Source organism: Bicyclus anynana, chromosome 6 (assembly GCF_947172395.1).
Source record: "Bicyclus anynana chromosome 6, ilBicAnyn1.1, whole genome shotgun sequence".
Classification (NCBI taxonomy): Eukaryota; Metazoa; Arthropoda; class Insecta; order Lepidoptera; family Nymphalidae; genus Bicyclus; species Bicyclus anynana.
The window spans coordinates 616,604-628,825 of NC_069088.1; the positions used below are offsets into that span (position 1 = coordinate 616,604).

Sequence of the window (12,222 nt, forward strand, 5' to 3'; positions counted from 1 at the left end):
GGGGATAACAGAGTAGCTATTCTGTAAATTCGTCACTCTTTCTCTCTTTGTCCATAGTATCGATTTAAAAAGAGAATGGAAATAATTTCGTGTCTTAGGATCTCGAGAATCACCAAATTTTAGATATGCCTATTGAGTTGAATATATCAGTTATAAGAACTCACCATAGGGATGAAAATTCAAGTAGGTGTGGTAGTGGAACTTTTTATTTTCCACTTATTATCTACATTCTTCTGAAAGAAAATAAAAACAATAAACATCTTAATTTGTGGAAGATATTATCAATTTTATAATTTAAAGTTATTTTTGTTTTGAATGCATTTTCTTTCGTTTATTGGCGATTATGATGAATGATACTTTGACTATCAAAAAATATATGCATCAATACTACTGTTCGATGCACATATTTTACAGTTACTGTGTATCGCATCTCCCCACCGAGAGGCGTTCAGTCAAGTTGCACTGCGGTATGCACGGATTGCGGCGTGTTTCGGTGAACGTGCCGTGACGTAGCGTCAGCTGAGCACACAGCGGCGTCACGGTCGTGACGTCACGCGTCATCGTCACCAGCGGGCCCGACCGCCAAGCCCACACGCGTTGACTCAGGCTTTATAATAGAAAAGCGCCGCACAACCAACCACTAATCACTAGACCGCCTAACGCGCAGCACGTACCAAGCGACAAGTGGATCCGTACAGTGTACACACCTTTATATCATACTCGTTAATAAAAAAACAATAACTAAGTGAATATAATACTGACTGTATATAGTTGTGAAAAAGAAAGTTTTCTTTTTTTTTTTGAAAAGTGAAAGAGTGAAGTGCCTGAAAATGGAGAGAATATTAGTGCTCCTGGTTTTTGTGGTGTCAGTGACCGCTTACAGACTCACCCCCAGGTTCACGACCCAGGAAACGGATGAAATAAAGAAAGGTGCGATTTTTATTCCAAAAAGTTATTAATTAATTGTTATTATTTAATCGGCCTTATGGTTTAATTTTTTTTTCATATTCAAATCAATTCTAATATTAATAATTATTTTAAATTAAGTGGTCAATAAGTTAGCTTGTGCGAATTATCTTACTTCTTACGTACATATGCAGTCTAAGAATTAAGATGCAAGCGCCATACCGCCCTAAAATAGACATCCAAAGCGAACAACTGCGTTACAAAATACTGGCACAGGGTTGATCGAAAGAATCTATATTAACAAGACCTATATTATCCTATCTGAATACAGGTTTCTAATATCTGTACCGAAAGAAAAGAACCTGACTCAGACTTAGAGTGCATATTTGTAGCTTCAGTTTACGACATTACTTATCACCATTACGATACAAAAATGTTAAAAATAATTTATTAACGAATAACAACGATACTTATTGAATAATAGAATTTAATGTGATTTTATTGAAATCTATTAACGTCGTAGGATGGAAAATTAACCTAAGGCCGCGAAAAGTCTTCACGAAAAAACAGTTTCATTGTAAAATAGCCCTAATTTTTATAAGATAAGGCTGTATTTCCATTAATTTAACTAGTACACCACGTGCTACATTTTAAAAATTCACCCACGAAGAAAGGGTGAATTTTTTACAAGTATGTCATATGTGTCTCAAGTTCGAAAAGAAAATTGCTACTAATTTGACTACTAAATGAGTATGCGACAGTAGCCTTGGTAGAGAGTAGCTGATGCAACTTGCGTGCTACTTAAGATATACTTGTACGCGCCCAATTATTATTGTTTTGTAACGGATATGATTGGTTGCTTCTTACTTTTATTATTTACAGTTCTACTTGAAATAAAATTACCACAGATATTATCTAATCAAACGACTGTTAATAATCAAATTACATCTTGACTTTACCCAAAAAGGATTTTTGTTTTCCATTATTCTATTCAACTTTAATGTAAAAAATAGTCTATAAAGGTATCAAGACCAATTTAAGACTCAAGTTTTTTAGGTTATTGAAACCGGTTGACATTTTGACCCCTATTCGTATACTTAGTTAAATACTATTTATCATAACTAAGATTCTTTCGAGAAGTTACCCTAGTAATAACAGTTATTCAAAAAATGACGTACAATCTTTACATTATAACCTATGCTTACACACATATATAACACAGGTTATGTTAAAAAAACTTGCATTATCAGCAATCACGTCTATGGAAATTGGTCGATGTTGGGTGTATGTACGGAAACGGTTTTTGTTGTCTGGATTGAAGGGCTTGCTTGAAAACCTCTTATGCTTGTAAATACCTAGTATATTTACAAGGACCTTGCAGGACCTATGAAGTATTGATAAGTCTATAAGCAATGGTTTTCCTTATCAGGTTGGTCTGATCCTTATCAGGTGGATCTGATCCATTTGCTTGATCCGTCAATAATTATAAACGTAAAAAGGAAATTAACACAGGAAGGACATTCCTAACCTTAACCACTCGAGTTAGAAACGAAATGTGAGGATGATTTTAACCATGGACTTTGTTTCACCACACAGTATCGCCTGCAGTGTCGTGTGGAGCTCATGAGGACAAACGCAACGACATCATCAACAAGTCGAAATGCGGCGAACCTAAAGAAGTCTTCGTTGAGCTTAAGCCTCAAAGCTCTTATATGCAAGTGAGTCTCTTACTTGTTTATTTATACATCAGGGAAACGAATCGGAGATTTTTAGTAGATTACATTATTCTATAGGTATATTTTAAACTGTTGTTAATTATTATTAATAGAATAACATGCATTGTTTAAAATTTATTGAAATATTGTATTTAAAAAAGTCTAATAATATTCTCACTCTTAAAATAATTAAAAATGAAAGCCGAAAAACCCAAGACTACTATTTCAAAAAAACCAGTACATATTAAGTCCCATTTAGTTATTAAATGATTGGTCATTAATTGCACAGATGTTTCCAATTACACTAATATTTTTAATTGTTGATTATAATTATAATCAATTACTTTATGACACGATAAAATATATACAATATGAAGTAAATTGTTTCAAATGTGCTGATAACGAGAATGTGGGCTCGTACGCAGCAATCGGTAGGTATTTCACAATATGAAGTCATTTTCTCAAATAATCACCGATACAGATCAGATAGCTCGGCGTTACGTAGAAAGTTTCCTTCTAGTAAACTCGTAGTAATTAAACCAATAATTACACACTGATAACGATCTTCTATGAGTCAATTTAACTCCATCATGAACATCTGCTCGCCACGTTAGGTGAAAGTATCGACGTTCTCAGATTATGTTATTTCATTAAGTAGTAGAGTTCTTAGTGACACACCTGGTACTGGGACGTACTACTGCATTATTTCTGTTGTTCGACGGCATCTTTCCTAAAGGGTCTATGATTGTTGAAGAATTCATTAGTGATACAAGGCAACACCTCAGGCACAGTATATCGAATTGTAGGAAGAGTTCCGAGCGAATAAGTCTCGAAGGGTGATGTTGATTTGTGATAGTTTTCCACTAGTTCTCAAAAAGTGCTTACCAAATAAATATAAAACAATTAAAAGTATGCGAATGAACTATATCTAAATCATTCATCGACCGCGTGGTCTATCATGATATCACAGTTAAACGCTAAGCAAAGAAATCTCATGTTAACAAATAAAAATTTATAAACATGACGTATTGCTATAACGGATTTCGTTTTGTCTCGTACGTAGGTTTTACGTATCGAGTAGGTTTAGTAATAGTGCAAATATTGGCACATAGATAATGAGCTTCATTAAGAAATCGCCTCCATAAATAGATCGTGGTGTAGTAAGTTTAATTAACTGACGCGGTTCAAATATTTGAATATTCAATCGGCGGACAATCACATCGCGTACATCCGTGTGGGCAGCCATTAATGTGTGAGAAAATCCGCTTCCGAAACGATGGGCTAGGGTTGCTACTCGTCACTAAAGTTGATTATGTACCTACCTAAATGTTACCTTCCACTTCAACATACATAACCACATTGTTTTTGAAATCTGTCTAAGAATGTACTTACTAGCGGTTGTGTCTACTAGTAGACTTAGAGTTTCAAAAATGATTGTAAACAAAACCTTAATTTAGAATACAATGTTTCAATGCTGAAGAATTCAATAGCCACGGCCGAAGCCTCCCACGGCTTCGGCCGTGGCTAGTTACCACCCTACCGACAAAGACGTACCGCCAAGCGATTTAGCGTTCCGGTACGATGTCGTGTAGAAACCGAAAGGAGTGTGGATTTTCATCCTCCTCCTAACAATTTAGTCCGCTTCCATCTTAGATTACATCATCACTTACCATCAGGTGAGATTGTAGTCAAGGGCTAACTTGTAAAGAATAGAAAAAAAAAAAAAAAAAATTCATATAATTTAAAACTAACAATTAAATAAGATTGGTCATTAAATTAAAGTTATAAGACTAATCAAAAAAAAAAAAAACTTATAGCTATGCTACAAAAAATTCTTGTATCTAATTGTTAAAATCATATAACGATCGGTCCAGACGGCAGTCCATTTGTTCATAGAACATCCCTGTGGTGCATACCGAAATAATCTGCAACAAATAGAATAGATATTTGAAACTGCACTACGCAGTCCGTTTGTACAGTTTTATTGTTGCTGCATTAGAATAAGTAGCGATTATGAAGTACAACTTAGTATTTGTTAGCGTGAAGGCAACAACCCTACATCCGTGAAGGCGGCCATTAATTTGTGAGGAAATCCTCTCCCAAAACGATTGCCCCTTCATTCCGAACTAGATTAAAAGTGGTATCTCGAAGAGAAGTTGGTGAAGTATAACTTCTTAGTAGTAAGCGAGAACGCGACAACCCTATATTAATGACGGTGTGGTATTCCCCAGGTGGTGCCGAGCGCGGTGTGGGTCAAGCGTTGCGTCGGCCTGTGCGACCACGGGCCCGGCGGCAGTCGCTGCATCGGCATCAACAAGACTGTCGAGCATATACCGGTAACTATTGCTTCTTGGTTCCGTACGTTACTGTTGGCAGAAGATATTCACGCTGCTCCAATACGGGGTGCTAGACTTACAGCCAGTTTCTTCATGTAAAGCTAAAGAAACAGTAAAAGTAGTAAGTTTTAAATTAGACTTCATTTTTTCGTGATTAAGACCGTCACTTTTGCTTTATGACGTTACTTTGACTGTTACTTACGATGAAGAAACTGGCCGTTAGAGTGGTAATGGTGTATTCTATTATTATCTCTATTAGATGTTCATGTTAATAACCGGAATCGACGACTTGAAGTCCCATCTAGAGTAAGGTGTAACACTACCAGCTTCTTTATTCAGAACTGCATCTATGAATTTCTTGCGAAACATGCTCTATATTTCGTAACACGGAATCCGGAAGGACATTAAGATCTAAAACTGCAGGCTACTGGATTAACGACAAAGTTGGTGTACCTGGATCAATATTTTATTGATTTGATGTCCTCACAAAAACTCACACCATCGTAGTAACTCTGTTTTGACGTTTGACGGAGTAATCAAACAAAGGGCAAACACTATCTGCCGGCGGCTCAAGTGCATCCTTGACACAAATTCGCCGTCGTGTACTCAGAGAGACGACTGCAACATCTATCGATTGAGATATGCAGACCCTGTAGATGGCGTTCCAATAAGAATACTTTTGTTTGTTGAACTTATTTTACTCATTAAAATTACATCTACAATGAAGTTTCATCTCTGTTAATTCAAGTTTCAAATCTGCAATTTGATTACAAAATTAAAAGATACGTAATTTCAAATCTATAACAGTGAATATGAATTAGTTTACAATAGTATGAATTTTGCAAGATGGAAGTGAGATCATTTCTGCTTTCTACAATTTACCCTCAATAAACCAAGATTTGTCAAAATTAGATTTGTGTATTTCCTAAAAACGCAATTACATAAAATGATGCGTCGTAATCACCACTAGACGCCCTTTATAAGTGACCCTAATAACAGATAGTGTTAATACACACAGACCGCCAACCTTGCGCGAGACAATGTCTTACATAACACATCTAACTTACTGCATACATTAGGCAACCGACTTCTGTTTAGAGTAATAGGCTTGTCTTGTCAGGGAAAGGTAAAGAGATTTTGAACTATCTCTTGCACCTTTGTAATAGTTATACCTTAAACATGGGAAATTCCCGTTTTGAGTTATTTTCCTAAGTGTTCCATAATATTTAATTTGATTTAGGTCAACGGAATAATTAGATAGTATATGAAAATTTACGTAGAACACTATCGCTATTACCTTAGACACACTAGTAACTACTACTACTACACTAGTTGCTGTTATAGTCAATACAATGTTATAGTTTTTGACAAAGTCGTACCGCCAAACAATTTATGCGTACGGCATATTGGCAATAATCCCAACATATTGACTTTTTATCGGCACATAATTACGTAATACACAGATTACGAACGCATTCGTCATTGAGGCGTAAATCGAGTAATAATATTTGATAATAATATGTCACGTCTTATTTAATTATGTTAATAACATATTAGCATATTTGAATCACAAAATCCGTCTCTTCAGGTCTCCACACACAACTCATATTTAGTTTATTAATAAGCTGATAACATCATGTGGGTTTGTACAGAATTGCAAACCATTTCAGTTCTGTTTTTATTTCTAACAATACAATATTAATTCTTTTTAGAAGTACGAGTTTCATCAGAATTTAAAATCAGCAAATTACATGCTTTATCAATCTATTTTTATAATAAAATCCACAGTGATCAGTTCTGGGAAATTGTTATGTGTCGTTTTTAAACCCTTCTTCAATTTGTTCAGAATTAGCTTTAGAAAATGCCCCTTGTTTTCTTCCTCTCTATCTCGCTAATTACTTAATTTGTTCTTAGATAATTTTTAATTAGATGTTAATTATTTAACAAGATGTCGACACATCGTTTTACCATTGGTTTTTTACCTTTAACGAGCCTTTTATAAATGCTCGTCAGCAAAGCAAAGATCTGCGGTTAGCGTCGTCTCTTGATCTATCGGCGATCGGTTGCGCAACGCTGGGTCGCTAATGATAATAATGACATAATTCCCATACACATCACTGACTCAAGTCATCGCTAATGTTTTGTTTTCTATCATATCTACGATGTTTAGATAATATAATTATTCAATACATCTATTCATATTACCTAGTTCATGAATCAGGCTAGATGTTTGTTTTTATTCAGATACACCTACTCAAGAGATAAAGATATTAGGTATTATACAATAATAAACTGCTACTTATAGGTCTAATGATAGATAATTACCTAGGGACATAAGCAATGTATTCCTAGAAAGAGACAATAAAAGACTAATAGGAAGTCCGATAGGATTTTTCAGAGTATCCTTGGTTGCAAAATTTTCATGGTCAACCTATTATACTCGTAGATATCACAGTTAGAATACAGGCGCATGGACATCAAGAACATGTTCTGTGCAAACGAAATTTAACTATAAGTATGTGGTTGAAATACAGCAGTATGATTAAACGGTAATGTTTGCTTGGCGCAGGTCCGAATATCAAACCTTAAAACGCTGAAGGAAAGCTGCGCCATTCACGCAGTGGAGGTGCACCTCAGCTGTGGCTGCGGCTGCGACGTGCCCACCAGGGATTGCCCCTCCCCGAGGGTGTTTAGTCCTCGTAAGTGCAACTGTCAATGTCCCAACATGAAGGAAAGGCGGAATTGTCTTAAACAGGTTCGTAAGATGATGGATGTCTGTGACACTAACGTAGGTGTGGTACGGCACGCATGCTTTAACTTTAACGTTTTCGTTTTACTTTTTTTTATTTTTTTTTAACAATAGCGCTAATTTTTTTGTATCATAAATCATCGAAAGTTCTTTTATGCTATTATTGTTTTCTTTTTAGTTTTAGCTGTTGCTTTTTAAATTTTCATGACAGGCAAATAATATTTCTATATGCAAGATGTATATTAAATCAAGCTTACGATTTACATGAACTTCTGTGTTTAATACTCATTTTTTCTTTCGCAAATTCGTTATCCAATAAATATTTTACATTCGCTTGCATATGAATCAAACTCTCTAAATGTGACCTGTCAACTTTCGAGACTGGACTAAAACTAATTTTTATTTTTTAATTTGCAAAATCCCAAAGTTTGAGTTCACAAAAATTGTTTTTGAAATCAAAGTCTTCGTAGATATTTTCTAATTTAGTAGATATTTTGTGTATAAACGAATATGCATAATGATTTTTTTTTTCAAAATTATTCTTACTTTTTTTTAATTCTACTCTTTTCATGCATGTATGTTTAACATAATAGTTGTTGTGTATATTGTTTACTAAGTACAGCTTTCTTGTGACCATTTCTTCTGTGTTAGCTATATGAATAACTTTCGATGGTTGCTTCGTTTCGTCTCGTCGTAAATTATTGTTTTTTTTATTTGAATGCCGTGCTGAATGCTGACATCCCTTGTCTTACAAGTTTCAAGTATTACTTTTTCCATATAACCATTATACAAAGTCGAAAAGGAAGAAATTATAGAAAAAGTTGCACTTGATTCTTGAAGCTTTCGTTTGTTGTTTTTGTTTCATTGTTTATATAGTTTTAAGAATATTTTATTTTGCTGTTAAAAAGCATTATTTTCTTTATTATATAATTCTGAATACCTACAGTTAATTTTTCTTCCTACGTGAACCTACTTAATAGTTCAAGTGACGACCATAGTCTTAGATGGAACTGATGCTTTTAGCTATATAATATCATCATCATCATATCAGCCGATGGACGTCCACTGCAGGACACAGGCCTTTTGTAAGGACTTCCAAACATCACGATACTGAGCCACCTGCATCCAGCGAATCCCTGCGACTCGCTTGATGTCGTCAGTCCACCTGGTCGACCAATACTGCGCTTAGTAGTGTGGGGTCGCCATTCCAGCACTTTCCAGAAATTTGCCTCGTAACACACGAATTTTAAGAAATACTTAAACAGTGTTTAACTATCTTGGATATAGAGATCGAATGATATTTTCTATTGTTATAGCGGAAACCGGCGATGAGATGGAATCCAAGTAAATGCATTTGCGAGAAGAGAAGAAGGTGAACACAGTTCTGCTGAATCCTGAGAAGAATCTGATGCAACTGTCTCTTTTAAACTACAAGTTTCGGTAAAGCCAACTTCAAGATATTTTGAATATCGTGTGCAAGATCATCGTAGAAGTGAAGAGAGAAGTAAAGATATAATAGTGAAACTTCTGATAGAGTTTAGGAGTCAAATTGACAGTTTCAAGTTCATAGATCAGTTCATGGATAACTTATTTATGAATTATAAACTTTTACGTATTGAAGACATTTGGTTTTACCAAAGTGAGAGAAAAAAGTTGTGAACTAGATATGTAAGCCGTAGACCGTCTCAATTTACGTTAATATAAGATGAACGATTCCGGATGTTGGATTTAAAATGTCGATCAATTTGTTGTGAAAGCTAGAATATAATTTTGATAGTAAAATAATCAATATGCGACCTTATAAGGTCGGTGATTGCATTGGGTGAAAAAGTTTCCATCTTTCAGATCACCAAAAAGTTTTAAATTGTTTTGCCTTTGGTTAGTTGATTAATTGATTTAATATTAAATTCATTTAACGTAGATTGATGTTCCAACATGTTCGCATAGATTGATCCATGGATGCCCATTATTGTAGGTACTACATTGACTGATACATGTGTCTTATAGTTATAATATAATTGTATTAGGAAAACTAAGCAGTATTACTATTAGGCGTAATTTATTTATTTGTTTAATGTATTTTATGTAAAAATGGGACCAAACGGTGTTGTGAATTGACTGGCCTTTATGTTCCAGAAAGATTTTTACGTCCTATTAATTAATTTATTGTACTTAATTTATTTCATCCTATCTCTAACTTTAGTTGTTCTAGATTAGGGTCAATGACCTCAGTTTTTAATATTGTTTAGCGTAGGGCATTTTTATAAATGCAATTCCTAAATTGTGATAATATAAGGTCGTTTAATTTCCCATAAATTTAAGAATAACTATTTAAAGGAATGACCCAAGTATGTCTGATCTTTCCTATCTTATGACTCAGTCACAAATTTTTGCCGATATCGCTAAAGATAGAAAAATGCGTTTAAACCGTCTATAAAAGCTTGTATTTAAGCGAATACTTTTGCTTTTTATGTTAAAGTTATATTTTATTCAAGTGAGGATATTGCTGGATATCATTTTGTAAAATAAGGATAAGTATTAAAGAAAAAACATACAAACATACTATGGCATGTACTTAATGTTTACTTCTACCTTGGTATTATTATTAGCTTCTAGTCAAGCGATTATTTTGATGTATTTAATGATTTATGATTTATTATTTTGATGTACTTAATAATTGTAAATATTTGACTCGATTTTTTAAACTAGCTCTCTCTTTTTACTAGACGAGTGTGAATTGTATATTTTTGAAAAATGTAAATAATTTTGTCTATAAATTAAATATAAATTAGGTAACTTTGTAAGGACTAGTCTAGCTAGTGCCAAAGGCATTGAATCTCAAGTGTAAAAATAGTTAAGTCATTAATTTATTTATTAGACACAATTATTTCAATTATTTTAACAGCTTAAGAAGCTTTAAGTGATCGAATCACGACTAGTTTTAATTTTAAACTAAGTACTAGTAAAATAAACGTTTTTACTTTATTTTTTTTTATAAATATCTTGTTTTATTTTACCCAAGTATAGGAAAAAATACTAAATGAAGTATGTATGGCAGATCTAGATAATATCAGCCTATTTTAACCCCCTAACCGCCCCTATCGAGTCAGGCCTCATTTTATAAGTTAGAGAGGATATGGAGCTTAGGTCCACCACGTTGCTTCAATGCGGGTTTGCGGGCTTGGTTGATATTCACTATCCTTGTAGGTACTATTATGTATTCTGCACTATCACTATCAGATGTTAATGATAATGACCAGGTCATTGCTTAACATGGCCTACGAGAATCAGGAGTGTACAAAACTATCTAGCCAACTTTTTATTTAAATTATTCAAAATTTCTTAGATGAAATAATCTGAGTTGTTTCACAACCCGACCTAGAACTCTAACAATATGTCATATACACATGTGCTTATCAATAGACCAACAAGGCAGCAGTTACCAGTAGGTATCATATGAAAAAAACATTTTCTTATGACAACAGGGCGCGCGTCATGGTACAAAATACAGAATCACCTTGTCCGTTTTGCTATAGGTTATAGAATCCACGAATACATAAGTTGTTTGAGAATGAAATAGATGCTTTAACTTTACATCGGTATTCACAATAGGTACTTTTTATGACAATAACATAACATCTGAGTCTTTCAATGTTACAGATATAACAAATTGCGTAGTTAGAAATGAGTGAAGATAAAATGTCAACTACGATTGAGATAGCGATGCAGTTTCCCGGAACTGTCGCACATCGGTGTGATCCCACGATGTACTCGTATCAACGAATGCGCGTCTAACCGTGAAATGTAACTTTCATGCTCATTTTCCTTGATTCCGCAATTTTAAAGTTTAAATAATTAAATGTCCACAGCACCTTTTGTGATAGGGAGGAATTCTCCTTTCTAAGGGTAAGATATACAGGTTGTCCCCCTAATTTATTATTTATGTAGGCTAAGGCTAACATTTAATCAGTTAGTTTAGTATGCCTTGATGTCAGCTATCATTCTGTAGATTATGTCGTACTATTGGCGGCCTCCGTGGCGCAGTGGTATGCGCGTTGGATTTACAAGACGGAGGTCCTGGGTTCGATCTTCGGCTGGGCAGATTGAGATTTTCTTAATTTGTCCAAGTCTAGCTGGTGGGAGACTTCGGCCGTGGCTAGTTACCACCCTACCGGCAAAGACGTACCGCCAAGCGATTTAGCGTTCCGGTACGATGCCGTGAGGAAACCGAAAGGGGTGTGGATTTTCATCCTCCTCCTAACAAGTTAGCCCGCTTCCATCTTAGATTGCATCATCACTAACCATCAGGTGAGATTGTAGTCAAGGGCTAACTTATAAAAAAAAAACACTCTGCATTTAATGAAATTAAAAGCAAAATGAGAGAAGCCTATTTGATCTTTTTGTACACAAAAACACATCGAACACCGCCATATTTAATGCGTTTTCGGGGGGTCTCGGGGTCTCTCGAAAACTTGGTGCTGTCCGTCCACAGCACCCCACAGCACCAAGAAACCTC

General features: G+C 34.8%; 1 protein-coding gene across 2 annotated transcripts; it reads left to right on the top strand.

The window, feature by feature from the left end:
* The first annotated feature begins 641 nt into the window (after positions 1-641).
* On the top strand, positions 642-10,689 carry LOC112053151 (uncharacterized). Of its 2 annotated transcripts, none has more exons than XM_024092461.2 (5): positions 642-930; positions 2,503-2,624; positions 4,853-4,957; positions 7,527-7,712; positions 9,023-10,689. In XM_024092461.2, the coding sequence occupies exons 1-5, from the start codon at positions 831-833 to the stop codon at positions 9,080-9,082; spliced, it is 573 nt and encodes a 190-aa protein (XP_023948229.1). In that variant the 5' UTR covers positions 642-830; the 3' UTR covers positions 9,083-10,689. The 2 variants fall into 2 exon arrangements, with proteins under 2 accessions (XP_023948229.1, XP_023948230.1); XM_024092462.2 differs by having other exon boundaries at positions 7,527-7,656.
* The last annotated feature ends 1,533 nt before the right edge of the window (positions 10,690-12,222 follow it).

Coding starts and splice junctions, on each gene's coding strand:
- LOC112053151 (XM_024092461.2), top strand. CDS start 831: ATGGAGAGAATATTAGTGCTCCTGGTTTTTGTGGTGTCAGTGACCGCT. Junction 931..2,502: donor AACGGATGAAATAAAGAAAG/GTGCGATTTTTA, acceptor TTCACCACACAG/TATCGCCTGCAGTGTCGTGT. Junction 4,958..7,526: donor AGACTGTCGAGCATATACCG/GTAACTATTGCT, acceptor TGCTTGGCGCAG/GTCCGAATATCAAACCTTAA.